The 18,639-nt window shown below is 46.0% G+C and overlaps 1 protein-coding gene across 13 annotated transcripts in view; it reads right to left on the bottom strand.

Annotated features, from left to right (window-relative positions):
* The window catches only part of itpr1a (inositol 1,4,5-trisphosphate receptor, type 1a), a 209,600-nt gene that overhangs the window by 65,513 nt on the left and 125,448 nt on the right, over positions 1–18,639 (bottom strand). For all 13 annotated transcript variants that reach the window (XM_060920238.1, XM_060920239.1, XM_060920241.1 and 10 more), the window contains 5 exons: positions 16,576–16,653; positions 16,211–16,348; positions 15,976–16,101; positions 10,994–11,194; positions 10,715–10,830 (listed from right to left, as the gene is read on the bottom strand). In XM_060920238.1, coding sequence (XP_060776221.1) covers positions 10,715–10,830; positions 10,994–11,194; positions 15,976–16,101; positions 16,211–16,348; positions 16,576–16,653 — 659 coding nt within the window. The remainder of the gene's footprint in view (positions 1–10,714; positions 10,831–10,993; positions 11,195–15,975; positions 16,102–16,210; positions 16,349–16,575; positions 16,654–18,639) is intronic.

Below are 18,639 nucleotides of genomic sequence, written 5' to 3'. Positions count from 1 at the left end.
TGCACTGTGGATCGGGTGGCAGCCAAAGGCGGAGGCCTTGGCGTACTGATCCCCGGCTGACAAAACTGGTTTTTGGGACATGGAATGTCACCTCTCTGGTGGGAAAGAAGCCTAAGCTTGTGCATGAAGTTGAGCGGTACCGACGAGATATAGTTGGGCTGACCTCAACGCATAGCTTGGGATCTGGAACCAATTTCCTGGAGAGGGGTTGGACTCACTTCTATGCTGGACTTGCCAAGGGTGAGCAGTGCCAGGCAGGTGCGCTAACATCGGAGTTCTCTCCAGTGAATGAGAGGGTCGTTTTCCTGCGCCTTGGGGTCAGGCAATGGTCTCTGACTGTCATTTGTGCTTATGCGCCAAATGGTAGTTCAGAGTACCCGGCCTTCTTGGAATCCTTGAGTGGAGTGCTAGTCAGTCAAGTCAAGTTTATTTGTATAGCGCTTTTAACAATAAACATTGTTGCAAAGCAGCTTTACAGAATTTGAACAACTTAAAACATGAGCTAATTTTATCCCTAATCTATCCCCAATGAGCAAGTCTGTGGCGATGGTGGCAAGGAAAAACTCCCTCAGACGACATGAGGAAGAAACCGTGAGAGGAACCAGACTCAAAAGGGAACCCATCCTCATCTGGGCAACTACAGACAGCATGACTAATATTCACAGATTTAACATGAAGTCAGTTTCGTTGATGTTATAAACTCTCCATTGATGGAATCTTGAGTACAAAACTGTGCATGACAACTGCAGTCCTAAAGTTAGCAAGTCAACTGTAGTCCTCAGCCATAAAAGCATTACTGTAAGAGTCCAGAGCAATCTCCAAGTGTGACTTTCAACTGTCCATATGGGGCCGTCCTCCACAGGAGTGATGCGATGAGACTCCAACCAGACACAGGGCACCAGGATGGATCAAGCAGGTCCGAGGAGCAGAAGAGGTTCAGCACCTTGATCCCAGGACCAACATGCAACCCAGAGGGACAGATTTGGGGGGAGGGGGAGAGAGGGAGAGAAAACACAGGTTGTTAGGTATGCCCAATGTCACCTGAATAAGTAGGAACAGTGTACATATTGCACTGAGTACAAGCAGGGACTCCGGCAACTAACTATGACAGCATAACTAAAAGGGGAGAGCCAGAAGGTAACACAGGCATGAGGGAGCCCCGGGACATAAAGCAGCAGCCACTACACCGTCAGCAAACTCGAGTGAGCAAGCGAGTGGGGACTGACAGCATCCATACATCCCAGTTTACCAAAACACTCTATGTCTGAGGACCCTCCAGATCTACACCTTTACCTCATGAACACCATTAACAAAAGGCTTGACTAAACAGTGCACCACAAGGGGACTCCATTGTTTTAAGTCAAGTCAAGTCAAGTTTATTTGTATAGCTCTTTTAACAATAAACATTGTCGCAGAGCAGCTTTACAGAATTTGAACGACTTAAAACATGAGCTAATTTTATCCCTAATCTATCCCCAATGATGAAGCCTGCGGCGACGGTGGCAAGGAAAAACTCCCTCAGACAACATGAGGAAGAAACCTCGAGAGGAACCAGACTCAAAAGGGAACCCATCCTCATTTGGGCAACAACAGATAACATGACTATAACATTAACAGTTTTAACATGAAGTCAGTTTCGTTGATGTTATAAACTCTTCACTGATGGAAACTTGAGTGCAAAACCATTCACGACAACTGCAGCCCTAAAGTTAGCAAGTCAGCTGTAGTCCTCAGCCATAAAAGCATTACTGTAAGAGTCCAGAGCATCTTCCAAGTGTGACTTTCAACTGTCCATATAGGGCCGTCCTCCACAGGAGCGATGCGATGAGACTCCAACCAGACACAGGCGTGTCTAAGTAGGCGTGATGGGTCACAGAGGACCAGAAGTTCACTCAGGTACTGTGGTGCGAAACCATTCAGTGCTTTAAAGTTCAAAAGTATTTTTTTATAATCAATAAGAAATTTGATTGGGAGCCAATGCAGTGTGGATAAGACAGGGGTGATGTCATATTTTCTAGTTCTAGTAAGGACTCTTGCTGCTGCATTTTGAACTAACTGGAGCTTGTTTATGCACTTACTGGAAAATCCAGACAGTAAGGCATTACAATAATCCAACCTGGAAGGAACAAAAGCATGAACTAGTTTTTCCGTGTCATGTAGTGACATTAAATTTCTTATCTTAGCAATATTTCTCGTCTCTTCTTCCGCTTATCCGGGGCCGGGTCGCGGAGGCAGCAGTCTGAGCATGGAAGCCCAAACTTCCCTTTCCCCAGATACCTCGGTCAGCTCCTTGGGAAGAACACTGAGGCGTTCCCAGGCCAGCCGAGAGACATAGTCCCTCCAGAGTGTCCTGGGCCTTCCCCAGGGCCTCCTCCCGGGGGGACATGCCTGGAATACCTCCCCAGGGAGGCGTCCAGGAGGCATCCGAAGGAGATGCCCGAGCCACCTCAGCTGATTCCTCTCGATGTGGAGGAGCAGCGGCTCTACTCCGAGCTCCTCCTGAGTGACTGTGCTTCTCACCCTATCTCTAAGGGAGCGCCCAGCCACCCTGCGAAGGAAACTCATTTCGGCCGCTTGTATCCACGATCTTGTTCTTTCGGTCATTACCCAAAGCTCATGACCATAGTTGAGAGTCGGAACATAGATCGACTGGTAAATCAAGAGCTTCGCCTTTTGGCTCAGCTCCTTTTTCACCACGATGGACCGGTAAAGCGACCGCATCACTGAGGAGGCCGCACCAATCCGCCTGTCGATCTCACGCTCTATCCTTCCCTCATTCGTGAACAAGATCCCGAGATACTTAAACTCCTCCACTTGAGGCAGGACTTCTCCACCAACCTGGAGAAAGCAAGCCACCCTATTCCAGTCGAGAACCATGGCCTCTGACTTGGAGGTGCTGATTCTCATCCCAGCTGCTTCACACTCGACTGCAAACTGCCCCAGTGCATGCTGAAGGTCCTGGTTTGAAGAAGCCAACAGGACAACATCATCTGCAAAAAGCAGAGATGAAATCCTGTGGTTCCCAAACAGGATTCCTTCCGGCCCCTGGCTGCGCCCAGAAATTCTGTCCATAAAGATTATGAACAGAACCGGTGACAAAGGGCAGCCCTGCCGGAGTCCAACATGTACTGGGAACAGGTCTGACTTACTGCCGGCGATGCGAACCAGACTCCTGCTCCGTTCGTACATGGATCGGACAGCCCTTAGCAAAGAGCCCCGAACCCCATACTACCGAAGCACCCCCCACAGAATACCACGAGGGACACGGTCAAATGCCTTCTCCAGATCCACAAAGCACACATGGACTGGTTGGGCAAACTCCCATGAACCCTCGAGCACCCCATGAACCCTCGAGCTGGTCCAGTGTTCGGCGACCAGGACGAAAATTGTTCCTCCTGGATCTGAGGTTCGACTATCGGCCGAATTCTCCTCTCCAGTACCCTGGAGTAAACCTTCCCGGGGAGGCTGAGAAGTGTGATTCCCCTATAATTGGAGCACGCTCTCCGGCCCCCTTTCTTAAAAAGAGGGACCACAACCCCAGTCTGCCACTCCAGAGGCACTGTCCCCGACCGCCACGCGATGTTGCAGAGGCGTGTCAGCCAAGTCAGCCCCACAACATCCAGAGACTTGAGATACTCGGGGCGGATCTCATCCACCCCTGGTGCCCTGCCACCGAGGAGCTTGCTAACCACCTCAGTGACTTCGGCTTGGGTAATGGACGAGTCCACCCCCGAGTCATCAGCCTCTGCTTCCTCAATGGAAGACGTGATGGTGGGATTGAGGAGATCCTCGAAGTATTCCTTCCACCACCCGACAATGTCCCCAGTCGAAGTCAACAGCTCCCCACCTGCACTGTAAACAGTGTTGGCAGAGTACTGCTTCCCCCTCCTGAGGCGCCAGATGGTTTGCCAGAATTTCTTCGAGGCCGACCGATAGTCTTCCTCCATGGCCTTACCGAACTCCTCCCAATTCCAAGTTTTTGCCTCCACAACTGCCCGAGCTGCGGCACGCCTGGCCTGCCGATACCCGTCAGCTGCCTCAGGAGTCCCGGAGGTCAACATGGCCCGATAGGACTCCTTCTTCAGCTTGACAGCATCCCTTACTTCCAGTGTCCACCACTGGGTTCGGGGATTGCCGCCATGACAGGCACCGGAGACCTTGCAGCCACAGCTCCGAACAGCCGCGTTGATAATGGAGGCAGAGAACATGGTCCACTCAGACTCAATGTCCCCCGCCTCCCTCGGAAGCTGGGAGAAGCTCTCCCGGAGGTGGGAGTTAAGGACCTCCGCGACAGAGTGCTCGGCCAGACGTTCCCAGCAGACCCTCACCATACGTTTGGGCCTGCCAGGTCTGTCTGGCTTCTTCCTCCTCCAGCGGATCCAACTCACCACCAGGTGGTGATCAGTTGACAGCTCAGCCCCTCTCTTCACCCGAGTGTCCAAGACATAGGGCTGGAGATCCGATGAAACGACAACAAAGTCAATCATCGACCTCCGACCTAAGGTGTCCTGGTGCCACGTGCACTTATGGACACCCCTATGCTCGAACATGGTGTTCGTTATGGACAAACCGTGACTAGTACAGAAGCCCAATAACAAAACACCACTCAGGTTCAGATCAGGGAGGCCGTTCCTCCCAGTCACGCCCCTCCAGGTGTCACTGCCGTCGCCCATGTGAGCGTTGAAGTCCCCCAGTAGAACAATGGAGTCCCCAGTCTAAGCACCTCTCAGTACCTCTCCCAGGGACTCCAAGAAGGCCGGATACTCTATACTGCTATTCGGCCCGTAGGCACAAACAACAGCAAGAGCCCTCTCCCCGATCCGAAGGCGCAGAGAGGCGACCCTCTCGTTCACTGGGGTAAACTCCAACACATGGTGGCTGAGCTGGGGAGCTATGAGCAAACCCACACCAGCCCGCCGCCGCTCACCATGGGCGACTCCAGAGAAGTGGAGAGTCCAGCCCCTCTCGAGGAGCTGGGTTCTGGAGCCTAAGCTGTGCGTGGAGGTGAGCCCGACTATCTCTAGCCGGTACCTCTCAACCTCCCGCACAAGCTCAGGCTCTTCCCCCCCAGCGAAGTGACATTCCATGTCCCAACAGCTAGCCGCTGTGTTCAGGGATCAGGTCGTAGAGGCCCCTGCCTTTGACTGCCGCCCAATCCACACTGCACCGGCCCCCGACGGCTACCTCTGTGGGTGGTGAACCCACAGGAGGTCGGGCCCACGTCACAGCTTCGGGCTAAGCCCGGCTGGGCCCCGTGGGCAAAGGCCCAGCCACCAAGCGCTCGCATACGAGCCCCAACCCCGGGCCTGCATCCAGGGTGGGGCCCCAGCTGCGCCATACCGGGCGACATCACGGTCCTTGATCAATTGTTATCCATAACGGGTTTTGGTGAACTGCTCTTGGTCTGGCCTGTCACCTAGGACCTGTCTGCCTTGGGAGACCCTAACAGGGCCGTAATGCCCCTGACAACATAGCTCCTAGGGTCATTCAGGCACACAAACCCCTCCACCACAATAAGGTGGCAGTTCTAGGAGGGGAGCAATATTTCTGAGATGAAAAAAAGCTATCCGGATAATGTTCTCAATGTGAGTTTCGAATGAAAGGCTGGGGTCAATAATCACTCCGAGGTCTTTTACTGCTGCACGTGAAGAAACAGAAAGGCCATCCAGAGTTACTGTGGAATCAGAAAACTTACGTCTAGCTGCATGTGATCTGAGTACAAGTACTTCAGTCTTGTCAGAGTTAAGCAGAAGGAAGTTAATAAGCATCCAGTGTCTAATGTCCTTCACACATTCCTCAATTCTATTAAGCTGGTGTCTCTCCTCAGGTTTTGCAGAAACATACAACTGTGTGTCATCAGCATAACGGTGGAAACTAATACAATGTTTACGAATAATATCACCCAGAGGTAACATATACGGTATAAAGAAAAAAGCAGTGGACCCAAGACAGAACCTTGTGGAACACCAAACTTTGCCTCAGTACGTCTAGAAATATCACCATTTACATCAACATACTGATAACGATCAGTTAAATAAGAGCTGAGCCAGGAGAAGGCCGTTCCCTTAACTCCCACAACATTTTCTAGTCTATCCAGAAGAATGGAATGATCAATGGTATCAAATGCTGCACTAAGGTCAAGCAACACAAGTAGCGAGACACAGCCCTGATCAGACGCCAACAGTAGGTAGTTTACTACTTTAACCAGAGCTGTCTCTGTGCTACGATGAGGTCTAAATCCTGACTGATACATTTCATGGATGTTATTCCTATGTAAATATGAGCATAACTGCTGTGCCACAGCTTTTTCAAGCATCTTGGAGATAAAGGGGAGGTTTGATATTGGCCGATAATTGGACAGCTGACAGGGATCAAGGTCAGGTTTTTTAATCAGGGGTTTGATAACTGCTAAAGGATTTGAGTACATAGCCAATCCTAAGAGAAGACTGGGGGACTTCAGTGCTCATGTGGGCAATGACTAGAGATGCACCGATACCACATTTGTGAAAACCGATACGAGTATGAGTACTATCATTTCAGTACTTGCCGATACCGAGTACTACCGATACCGATACTGTTGATGTTATTAAAATATAATTTTTCAAAAATTGCAGCATTTGAATATTTAATAGGCCTACTTTATATATTTCCCGTGAATGTTGTTTTCTAACTGGAGTGATCATGCACACAGGTTCACATTGACAATCTCCGCTGCTCCAGAAGCGCAGAGTAGCCTTGAGTCCACGTCACACAGCCAGACAGCGCCTCTTCACGGTAGCGCTTATCTTTTGCAACATTGTTACAATAATGTTGCAAAACCTAAGCGCTGCTGCGCTAGGCCTACTAGGCCTACATAACAATGTTGCAAAAGAAGCGCTACCGTGAACTGAAGAGGCGCTGTCTGCTGGCAGTGTAACGTGGACTACAAGGCTATCTGCGCTTCCGTGTGCAACCTCTCTCGATTGTCATGCAACATTCACTCCCAGAAAACTACACTCATTGCAAATAGCCTACACAAAGAATTAAATTTTTAGCTGCTGCAATTTCTGAAAAAGGCTGCTATTTATTTGGATTAGATTACAATGTCCAACTTTCAAAGTCAAGAAAGACTTGCACTCTTGCAACATGTAAGACCGATTGTTGATGAAGGGAGGAGAGAGCAGTGAGTTACCACATGCAGCGTGATCATTTCACTCCGCTGGTCACTTACCCCCTCTATCATCGGCCTTCCGCAACATTGCGGTCTTGGTTGACTTAAGGGTTGTTCTGGTGGTGCGCTTAAACTACTCCAATTACATTTAGCAACAAGACAAGGGCGTGAAAGGGAGGAGCAGTGACCATCGCAACATCACAGAGAGCGCACACGATAACAGTGGCGGCCGGCGACGATGTATTATTTAATTTCCATCGCCAGTAATGCAGACTAAAATATGCCCCCCCCCCTCATGTGCATGTGCGCACATCCTGCTGTGTGCTGCAGGAGAGTTGAATGCCTCGAGCACGCTCTTGTTCAGTCGCAGAACTTGTTAGGCAGACGCTGTTGCTGTCCATTCGCAACATCGCGTCCCGTGCTCGTGGAGCTCCATACCTGTAGATGGGACGTCAATTTCCTTGGTCTTAGCATTGCCCTCAACTGAAACAAGTTGGAAAACTCAATCAGCCATTTCTTAAAGCTCTCTCTCTCACTCTTCACTCTTCAACTCTCCCGGTTGGACTCGTACTTAAAAACTCTGCCGGTTGGATTCACCTATACAAAAATCCGATTTTCATTTGTTTGTTAGTGAGTAGCCTGTCCTACAAAACCCTTACCTAGGCGAATAGCCAACATTAAAAAAGGACAACGTTGGGGATCTTAGCGTAGGCCTATCTGCGTATGGCAGCGAAAGGGAGTGGAGTGTGGAGAGATGTTTAAAATGACAGTGTTGGGGAAAGATGTTGTGACGGCACTGTTTCATGACTACGCAAACACATCTTCGTCATGGAAAAATGGGTTGTTGTCGAACAATTTTTTTTGTCTTCTGACGAAATTAGCCTACGCTCAATGCTTGAGATTTACAATTTTTTTCCTGGGAGAGGCTTTTTTTCCTCAAACGGACGCTGGCAAAAGGCGCTTCACGGAACACTATCGGCACATGGTATAGCCTATCATATTATGCTCAAGCCTGAGCGCAACAATGCTTCAGTTTTTTTTCCTCTCTCGAATGGAACAAAAAGCGCTGTGGGGAACATTGGTATCGGCGCATGGGATCGGCACTGGTATCGGTTCATGGTATCGGCAACTGTTTGACAAGTACGAGTATGAGTATATTAGTGGAGTATCGGGGCCGATGCCGATATCAGTGCATGCTTAGCAATGACCATGAGACCTGAAGGGGTGGGATTGGGAGGAACGGCCTGCATGATTTGAACACAAGCGGTGTTCAGTTGTTGGACTTCTGTGCCATGCACGGTTTGGCCATAATGAACACCATGTTCGAGCATAAGGGTGTCCATAAGTGTACGTGGCACAAGGACACCCTAGCCCGTAGATCGATGATTGACTTTCAAAGATTTTCATTGTCAATTCACTATATATCCAGGACGTATAGGAGAATTGAAATACCATTTCTCTCTCACCTTACCTGTAAAATCAGATAAAAATATTTATATTATAAAAGAAATATATACTGTAGGTAAAAATACACTCTAAAATCAAACAATGTACCATAAAAAATAGCATTAGTGCAAATACAGTACAATAACCGTAACAGAGAAGGTGCTTAGAAGGGAAACTTATGAAGTGTATATGAACAGTAGTGCAAATGACCAATAGCAGTAGATAGAGTGGTGCTTGAAAGTTTGTGAACCCTTTAGAATTTTCTATATTTCTGCATAAATATGACCGAAAACATCATCAGATTTTCACACAAGTCCTAAAAGTAGATAAAGAGAACCCAGTTAAACAAATGACACAAAAATATTACACTTGGTCATTTATTTATTGAGGAAAATGATCCAATATTACATATCTGTGAGTGGTAAAAGTATGTGAACCTTTGCTTTCAGTATCTGGTGTGACCCCCTTGTGCAGCAATAACTGCAACTAAACGTTTGCGGTAACTGTTGATCAGTCCTGCACACCGGCTTGGAGGAATTTTAGCCCGTTCCTCCGTACAGAACAGCTTCAACTCTGGGATGTTGGTGGGTTTCCTCACATGAACTGCTCGCTTCAGGTCCTTCCACAACATTTCCATTGGATTAAAGTCAGGACTTTGACTTGGCCATTCCAAAACATTAACTTTATTCTTCTTTAACCATTCTTTGGTAGAACGACTTGTGTGCTTAGGGTCGTTGTCTTGCTGCATGACCCACCTTCTCTTGAGATTCAGTTCATGGACAGATGTCCTGACATTTTCCTTTAGAATTCGCTGGTATAATTCAGAATTCATTGTTCCATCAATGATGACAAGCCGTCCTGGCCCAGATGCAGCAAAACAGGCCCAAACCATGATACTACCCCCACCATGTTTCACAGATGGGATAAGGTTCTTATGCTGGAATGCAGTGTTTTCCTTTCTCCAAACATAACGCTTCTCATTTAGACCAAAAAGTTCTATTTTGGTCTCATCCGTCTACAAAACATTTTTCCAATAGCCTTCTGGCTTGTCCACGTGATCTTTAACAAACTGCAGACAGGCAACAATGTTCTTTTTGGAGAGCAGTGGCTTTCTTCTTGCAACCCTGCCATGCACATCATTGTTGTTCAGTGTTCTCCTGATGGTGGACTTATGAACATTAACATTAGCCAATGTGAGAGAGGCCTTTGGTTGCTTAGAAGTTTCCCTGGGGTCCTTTGTGACCTTGCTGACTATTACACGCCTTGCTCTTGGAGTGATCTTTGTTGGTCGCCCACTCCTGGGGAGGGTAACAATGGTCTTGAATTTCCTCCATTTGTACACAATCTGTCTGACTGTGGATTGGTGGAGTCCAAACTCTTTAGAGATGGTTTTGTAACCTTTTCCAGCCTGATGAGCATCAACAACACTTTTTCTGAGGTCCTCAGAAATCTCCTTTGTCCGTGCCATGATACACTTCCACAAACGTGTTGTGAAGCTCAGACTTTGATAGATCCCTGTTCTTTAAATAAAACAGGGTGCCCACTCACACCTGATTGTCATCCCATTGATTGAAAACACCCGTCTAATTTCACCTTCAAATTAACTGCTAATCCTAGAGGTTCACATACTTTTGCCACTCACAGATATGTAATATTGGATCATTTTCCTCAATAAATAAATGACCAAATATCATTTTTTTGTTTCATTTGTTTAACTGGGTTCTCTTTATCTACTTTTAGGACTTGTGTGAAAATCTGATGAGGTTTTAGGTCATATTTATGCATAAATATAGAAAATTCTAAAGGGTTCACAAACTTTCAAGCACCACTGTAAATCTGTATCTATGAACAGACTGAACCCTCCTGATAAATAAATAACTAATAAATAAAAATAAATAATAATATTGCACAGGATAAATGTGATAATCCCAGTTCCGGGGATAGACTCCGGACTCACTGAGACCCAGAGCAAGATGAAGAGCTGACTGAAGAGGAATGAATGAATAACACTGATAATCCTGTTATTGCCCTGCTGTTTGGGAAGAAACATTCCTTTATCACACTGATATCTCTCTCTCTCTCTCTCTCTCTCTCTCTCTCACACACACACACACACACCTGAGAGCGCTGTTCTCATCTAGACGCTCCCTCTCGAGACGCATCATCTGCACTAACGTCTGGAATGATGCACGATCATTATAGAACACCAGGACATCCTCACCTGCAGTCACCAGCTTCACACACACACACACACACACACACACACACAGAATTATCTGTCTGCAAACAAATATACAAAATGAAATTATCATCAGGAGCAAAATGTATGGTATTAAAGGATATTTTTCCTAATTGCAGGTGTGTAGTTTGGTGTGTTGCATGCTCACACACACACACCTCAGCCATGACGATATCTTGACACTTCTTGATGAACTTGTTCTCGGCTTTAACGATGGTCTGTAGGAATTTGAGGTAGTGGACGCTGCGCCCGTGTGTCTCGATGCAGTGGACAAAGTGCTGCACCACTCGATCATTAATCTCACTGCACAGCTGGAAGTTATTCATGAAGATGTGCTGCATGGTCACGGCCTCTAGGATCTGACAAACACACACGCGCACACACAGTTATTCTAAATATAACAGATACACTCACTGGTCAGTTGATTAGGAACACCTGAGCCCCTGTGTATTTATACAGTTATCCAATCAGCCGATCATGTGACAGCAGCACGGTGGATATAATCACACAGTTACAGGTCAAGAGCTTCAGTTAATGTTCACATCAAACATCAGAATCATCACCTGGTCTTTTCCCAGTCTTCATCTGTCCAGTTTGGGTGAACCTGTGTCCACTGTAGCCTCAAATTTCTGTTGTAGTGTGTTCTGAGATGCTTTTCTGTTCACCATGCTTACAAAAGAGTAATTATTTGAGTTACTAGATCAGGGGTGTCAAACTCAATCACAGAACGGGCCAAAACTGAAAACACAGTCTAAGGCTACATCCACACGACAACGGCAACGAGATTTTTTTTTTAAATATCGCGTCCACATGGGCAACAGATCAGTAAAATATCAGGTACATATGGCAACGCAACGCTTGCTGAAAACGATGCAATACACATGCCACACCTCTACGTGCGCTGTAAGACGGTCCCATCGGAGACACCAGAACAATAGAAAAAGTAGACGCATGCGCATTCTTCTGTAGCATCAGCCACATAAAGTTTTGATTATTAATCAGTAGCGTAAAACAAAAGACGTGGAAAGAGGAATGAATGGGGGTAGACGGAAGCCGGTACGCCAACATTCTGATATCCTCCAGAATTCTTTAATGGTCTGGAATAAATTGAATGCTACACGTTGATGGATTACTTTGTTCTTCTACGCCCTTTTTGAGGAATGTATTGTCGGACTTAAACCAACATCTGAAGAGGTGAGATCGCTCCTTTTTTTTTTTTCCTATTTTTGCTGGCGGGATTGTTTTTGTTTTTGGAAAGCGCACGGGGGGTGCGCGGTTTGGTACTGCTTCCGCAGTGTTTGGACTAAAGACCCTGCCCTAAGGGCTATTCTCTCTCTCTCTCTCTCTCACTTTGCACCATTACACAATAAATATTCACAGTGAAAATATTTTGTAAGCGCGTTTCATGAACCAAGTTATAGGATTTGTTGACAACTCGCATCGAGTTCGTTACACTTCTACCCAGCATGAAGCACTGACAGTCATGTGGTTGTGACATCATCGTAAACAAATCCGTTCTACTCATCCAGACGACTTCGCAATGGCGCCGTTGCCAGATTTTTCCACTCTGGAACCCGTTCTCAAAAGATTTCGTTTTGGGGCACCCAAAACGCCGGTGCCGTGTGGACGCCAGGCCAAAACAATAAACAATTTTATCAGATTCACCTGAATCCGTTGCTGTGTGGACAGGGCCTAAGTCGCGGGCCAACCAGGATTAACATTTATTGAACAGTCTAAAACTGACAATATTTTAAATCAGCAATATGAATTTGAATAGCCAGAATACAACAACTTTTTCCTCAACACATTAAATAAAATATAAAATTATATCTTTCTTCAAAAATAACATCAGGCAAAATGAGAATGTTTCAAGCTGATGAAAATTTGCAAATTTTTCAAATAAAAACTGTGATATCAGCAAAAAGTCCAGAAACAAGAAACAAAAAGCTATTTAGTTTTCTCTCTTATTTCATTTCTCCAAGCCACATGCTTGGCATCTTTTCTTGGCTGCAAGTTCATTTATGTTTAGGGTTAGGCTCTGAGCTGTGGAAACTCACAGGATGGAGTGGAGATGTGCATCAGTGAGATGACTTCTTTGTGTGGTTTTGTTCATCTTCATTACAGAGAAAAGTTGCTCACACAGGTATGTACTACCAAACACGCAGAGCATTCGAGCAGCGTGTAGGCGGAGCTGGGGCATCGTGTCAGGAATGAATTGGGGGAACTGTGCAGGCCCCACAGAGTCATACTTTGCCCTAAGTGTGCCGTTACACTGGAGTTCCATCAGTTCCATCTGGATGTTTGCCGGAGCTTTCTCCACGTCAACTGCAAATGGACTTCTGAGCAGTTCAAAGTTAAATGTCTGTGCTTCAAAGTCGGCAAAGCGCCGTGTAAACTCAGTGCGCAGTGTGTTCAGTTTATCAGCAAAAAGCGCAGCTGGAAACACAGCGGTGGAGACCGGGTCTATGATTTTTTGGCAACATGGAAAGTGGCATAAGTTCCCTTTTTGCATCTGCGTCTCCCACAGATGCAACTTGATTTGAAAAGCTTTCACTGCGTCATACATGTCCGTAATCACACGGTCCCGTCCCTGAAGTTGGAGGTCTAATGCATTAAGATGCTTCATTATGTTGCACAGAAAGGCCAACTCACACAGCCACTGTTCTTCCCGGAGCCCTGTTGAGTCTTGTCCTTTACTTTCCACGAACTGACAAATTTCCTCACGTAGCTCAAAAAATCTGCTGAACACTTTTCCACCCACCAATCCACTCAGCCATCGCAGCTCTGTGTGATAAGGCACGTCACCAAATTCAGAATGTATTTCCTCCAGAAAAGACTGAAACTGCCAGTGATTTAAACCTTTGCCTCTTATAAAGTTAACTGTCTGTGTTACGGTGCTTATGACATGTTCCATCTTCAGGACTTTGCTGTACAGCATTTCCTGGCGTATGATGCAGTGATACACTGTCAGCTCACCTGTGCAGTTCTCCCTCTGCATCTTCTCCCGCATCCGTCCCACCAATCCACTCTTTTCCCCGCACATCGCAGGTGCTCCATCTGTCATCAGTCCCATAAGTTTGTCCCAGGGCAGTTTCACGTCATTCACACATTTAGATATTTCTTCAAATATTTTCCTGTGGTTGTGTTGTGCATTGGTTTAATACCCAAAAGTTCCTCTGTAACACATAAACTGGAGTCCACTCCACAGATGAAGATTGCCAGCTGTGCGGTGTCAGTCTTGTCGGTGCTCTCATCCACAACAAGGGAATATGCAATAAAGTCAAGTCGAGTTTATTTGTATCGCGCTTTTAACAATAAACATTGTCCCAAAGCAGCTTTACAGAATTTGAGCGACTTAAAACATGAGCTAATTTTATCCCTAATCTATCCCCAATGATGAAGCCTGTGGCGACGGTGGCAAGGAAAAACTCCCTCAGACGACATGAGGAAGAAACCTCGAGAGGAACCAGACTCAAAAGGGAACCCATCCTCATTTGGGCAACAACAGACAGCATGACTATAACATTAACAGCTTTAACATGAAGTCAGTTTCGTTGATGTTATAAACTCTTCATTGATGGAAACTTGAGTGCAAAACTGTTCATGACAACTGCAGTCCTAAAGTTAGCAAGTCTTTTCCCTTTTCCATCAACTGTGCTTGTAAATCAGTGGCAAGCTCACATATCCCATCAGCAACCGCATTTTTGCTGAGACTTATATTTGAAAATGCTTGCTTTTTATCTGGACACAAGACATCACACACTTTAATCATGCAGCGCTTCAAAAACTCTCCCTCTGTAAAAGGCCGGGCTGATTTGGCTATCTCTTCTGCCATTACAAAACTAGCTTTCACAGCAGCTTCACTTTGTGATTTTGCTTTTGTGAACATAGCTTGCTGTAACACCAGACTCTTTTTAAACTCTTCTGCCTTCTCTAGCTTCTGCTGGATGTCCAGGTTTTTGTACTTGTCCTGATATTTTGTCTCATAATGCCGTCTTATTTTATATTCTTTAATTACGTCCACATTAGCTCCACAAACAAGACACACAAGTTTACCTACGATGTCCGTGAACAGGTACTCTGCCTCCCACCTGTTTTCAAAATCCCTGTTTTCAAAGTCCACTTTTCGTTTGGCCATTTTGGGGGTCAGGCGAGCTTAAATGTCGCTGTAAAAAGTGCTGACCGATGCTTTTATCCACTGATCAGTGTGTCATTGGCAGCGCGGGAAAACGGGTTGATGCACAGGTCTTGACCTGCGTGGCAGCTGTTGCAGTGCATAGTGGGATTTGTAGTATGAGTGGTGGGAGTGCTATTTACCGGCGGGCCATTAATAATAGCCATATGGAATTATCTTGCGGGCCTTGAGTTTGACACCCCTGTACTAGATCCTTCCTGGCAGCTCAGACCAGTCTGAACTTTCTCCTCTGCTCTCTCATCAGCAAGCTGTTTCAGCCTGCAGACTTTCCACTCACAGGATGATGTGGTTTTTTTGTTTGTTTGTTTGTTTTCTGCACCATTCTGTGTAAACTCTAGAGACTGTTGTGTGTGAAAACCCCAGGAGATCAGCAGCTTCTGAAATACTCAAACCAGTCCATCTGGCTCAAACCAACACCCAGACCACAGTGAGAGAAAGTCACGCTGTGCTGCTGCCACATGATTGGCTGATTAGACAGCTGCGTGAATGAGCAGGTGTTCCTAATAAAGTGGATGATGAGTGTACATATATCAGTAGCAGTGAAATGTTTGGACAGACCTACTCATGAGTGTCCAGACTTTTGACAGGAATCGTACAGAGGTGAGATATGCTGTATTATAAGTCAGTTCATTTACTCTTACGACACACTGAAGACATCTGGATTTGAGATCAGTGGATGAATACGAGATGACAGATCAGAATTTCTGCTTTCAATTTCTGATATTTACATCTAAACGTGTTAAAGAATTTAGAATATGGCACCTTTTGTTTGAACCCACCCATTTTTCAAATGACCAAAAAATATTCTTGTTGCCTGGGTGTGCCCTGAAAGATTGATTATTTAAATAATTAACCACTCTTACTGTCTGCTCTGTGTGTGTGTGTGTGTGTGTGTGTGTGTGTGTGTGTGTGTGTGTGTGTGTGTGTGTGTGTGTGTTGTCTTACTCCAGGGTTGAGGAACAGGTTAATGTGTTTGTGCAGTAGAGCCTGGTTCTGCTGGTTTCCTGCACAGAAATTCTGGAGGAACTGATGAGCAAGGGTCATGATCTCCTGCATCCACACGTCCTCACCCTAACACACACACCACACACACACACACACACACACACACACACACAGGAATCAAGCCGCAGAATAAAACCCAGAGAATGAGTGACCAAATCTCAAAACACACACACACCTTTTCATAAGGGATCTGGAGAAGTTCCAGGACCACTGAGTGAGCCCCCATGTTCCTAAGGAGACGCTGCTGCTGCTTCTTGTTCTTCCTGCCAGATAGACACTCCATCACACACAACCTACTGAGTCTCAAGAGGATCTACACACACACACACACACACACACACACACACACACACACAGTTTTAAATATGAGGCAGAGCACAAAGCTAAAAACACACAATACAAACAGAATAAAAGTAAAGTAAAAATAGACCCAGGACCAACCCCTGAGGGATACTGGGCCCAAGATTTATAAAAGCGGAGTCTTCAGTCTTTACATTAGCATGAGTGTACAATAAATAATTTAAATAAATGTCCTCTGACCTCCTTCACCAGTCGGTAGTTGGAGCTGCTGGTGCTCTCCACTTTGGGTTTGTGTAATCCATCAGAAATGGAGTCACTCTGTTGTGCAGAAAAATAAATATTCAATCCAGATGTATTTATATAACACTTTTAACAATGGGCATTGTTCAGTTTTATAGAAATTGAGGTCAATTTAAATCTGTCTCTAATGATCAAGCCTGAGGTGACGATGGTGAGGAAAAACTCCCTGAGACAACACGAGGAAGAAACACTGAGAGGAACCAGACTCAAAAGGGAACCTATCCTCATCTGGGTGACACCAGATCATGTGATTATAATTCTATACTCTACACTCAAGGTTTCCCACCTTGGGATGTTTGATGTGAAAAGTAGATTAAAAAAAAAAGCATACTAACGTTTATGTTCCTCTCAGACGTGAAGCTATCCACCTCTTTTTCTAATTGCTGTACACAGGGAAGCATAACACACTGAGCAAAAAAGCGCTATTTACCCTCTTCCACATACATAAGCTCACAGACATTGGCAAGTGGCCTGTGATGGACAGGGAGGAGACAGAGTACGCGGCAAATGTTACTCCTGCAGTTTAGAAGCCCCTCCCATGCACATTTTATGAGTCAACTGATCTGTCATACGGTCTGTTATACACAACACCAGAGCTCCCCAAACACCGCTGCAGTACTGGTGGTACTGGGCCAGAAAACATTTTCTATTATTAAAAAAAAAAAGAAACCTTTATTCATCACATGCACACTTCAAGCACAGTGAAATTTAACCCATTTGAAGCAGTGAACACACGCACACACACCCAGAGCAGTGGGCGGCCGCACCAGAGCGCCTGGGGAGCAGTCAGGGGTTCGGTACCTCGCTCAAGGGCACCTCAGCCCAAGGCCGCCCCACGTTAACCTAACTGCATGTCTTTGGACTGTGGGGGAAACCAGAGCACCCGGAGGAAACCCACGCGGACACGGGGAGAACATGCAAACTCCGCACAGAAAGGCCCTCGCCAGCCACGGGGCTCGAACCCAGACCTTCCTGCTGTGAGGCGACAGCGCTAACCACTACACCACCGTGCCGCCCAAGGAAACAAGATTAGAAAAATAATTATGCAATTTTGCAGTAACTGGGTGGAAATCACATTGAATTTGGCATGGCTTGTGTGAGCGCTGCACTTTCCCTTACCACTTCCTGTCACAATCATGACAGCAGGATGTTAATTTTAATCTTAAATGCTGGATCAGTCAGGCGTGTACCTGCTTCAACTGATAAGGAACAAATGGGGAAAAAAGCTTCCTTCCTCATAAAATAGAACGAGTCACATCGAAAATATGGCTTGTGTGTGTGTGTGTGTGTGTGTGTGTGTGTGTGTGTGTGTGTGTGCGCACGTGATACATGGAGACACTATTACCACATTCCCACTCACAGTGAATGTTAAAAACATTATAAATAGTCTTTTCTTGAACAAAACAAATGTTCAGAAACAGGAGGAGACTCAACAGAGACATGATGCAGCTCGACTCCTGCCATGTTCATAACCAGCCGATTCCTCAGCTTGGACTTTTCACAACAATGAACTCAGCACCTCATGAATTACTCGCCACATCCAGTTTCACATGTTTTATGTTTCCTGGAGGTTTGTGCTCTGGAGCATTCCATTAAACACACTCAGGTGGGAATACATGATATCCGTTACTTTTCCATTCTGGAACACTGAGTGGGAATTAAAACATTAACAGATTGCGTATGTGAAAGGAGCTTCTGTCTAATGAGGAAATGAAGTTCACAACACTGCTTCAGGACACAGATTTCACATAGTGCTCAAATACAAACACAATGAGCTCTGAGTTTAAAAAAATAAAAGCCAGTGCAGAATTAAATTTAATACACAGCTGAATATATTCTGGTCCTGATAACCACTACACTGACTGATCCAGGATTTCATCCATTTTAAAATCAGTCTGTGGTGTATAACATGTTGGTGTGCAGATTTACACTAGAGCAAGCTGAACTCGATGCCAGTGGTGGAGACAGGGACGTCTTCAACACCAACACGTCTCATCCTGATGG

Source organism: Neoarius graeffei, chromosome 4 (genome assembly GCF_027579695.1).
Source record: "Neoarius graeffei isolate fNeoGra1 chromosome 4, fNeoGra1.pri, whole genome shotgun sequence".
NCBI lineage: Eukaryota > Metazoa > Chordata > Actinopteri > Siluriformes > Ariidae > Neoarius > Neoarius graeffei.
The sequence above is the reverse complement of the archived record's forward strand: the minus strand, read 5'-3'. Positions and strand labels throughout refer to the sequence as shown.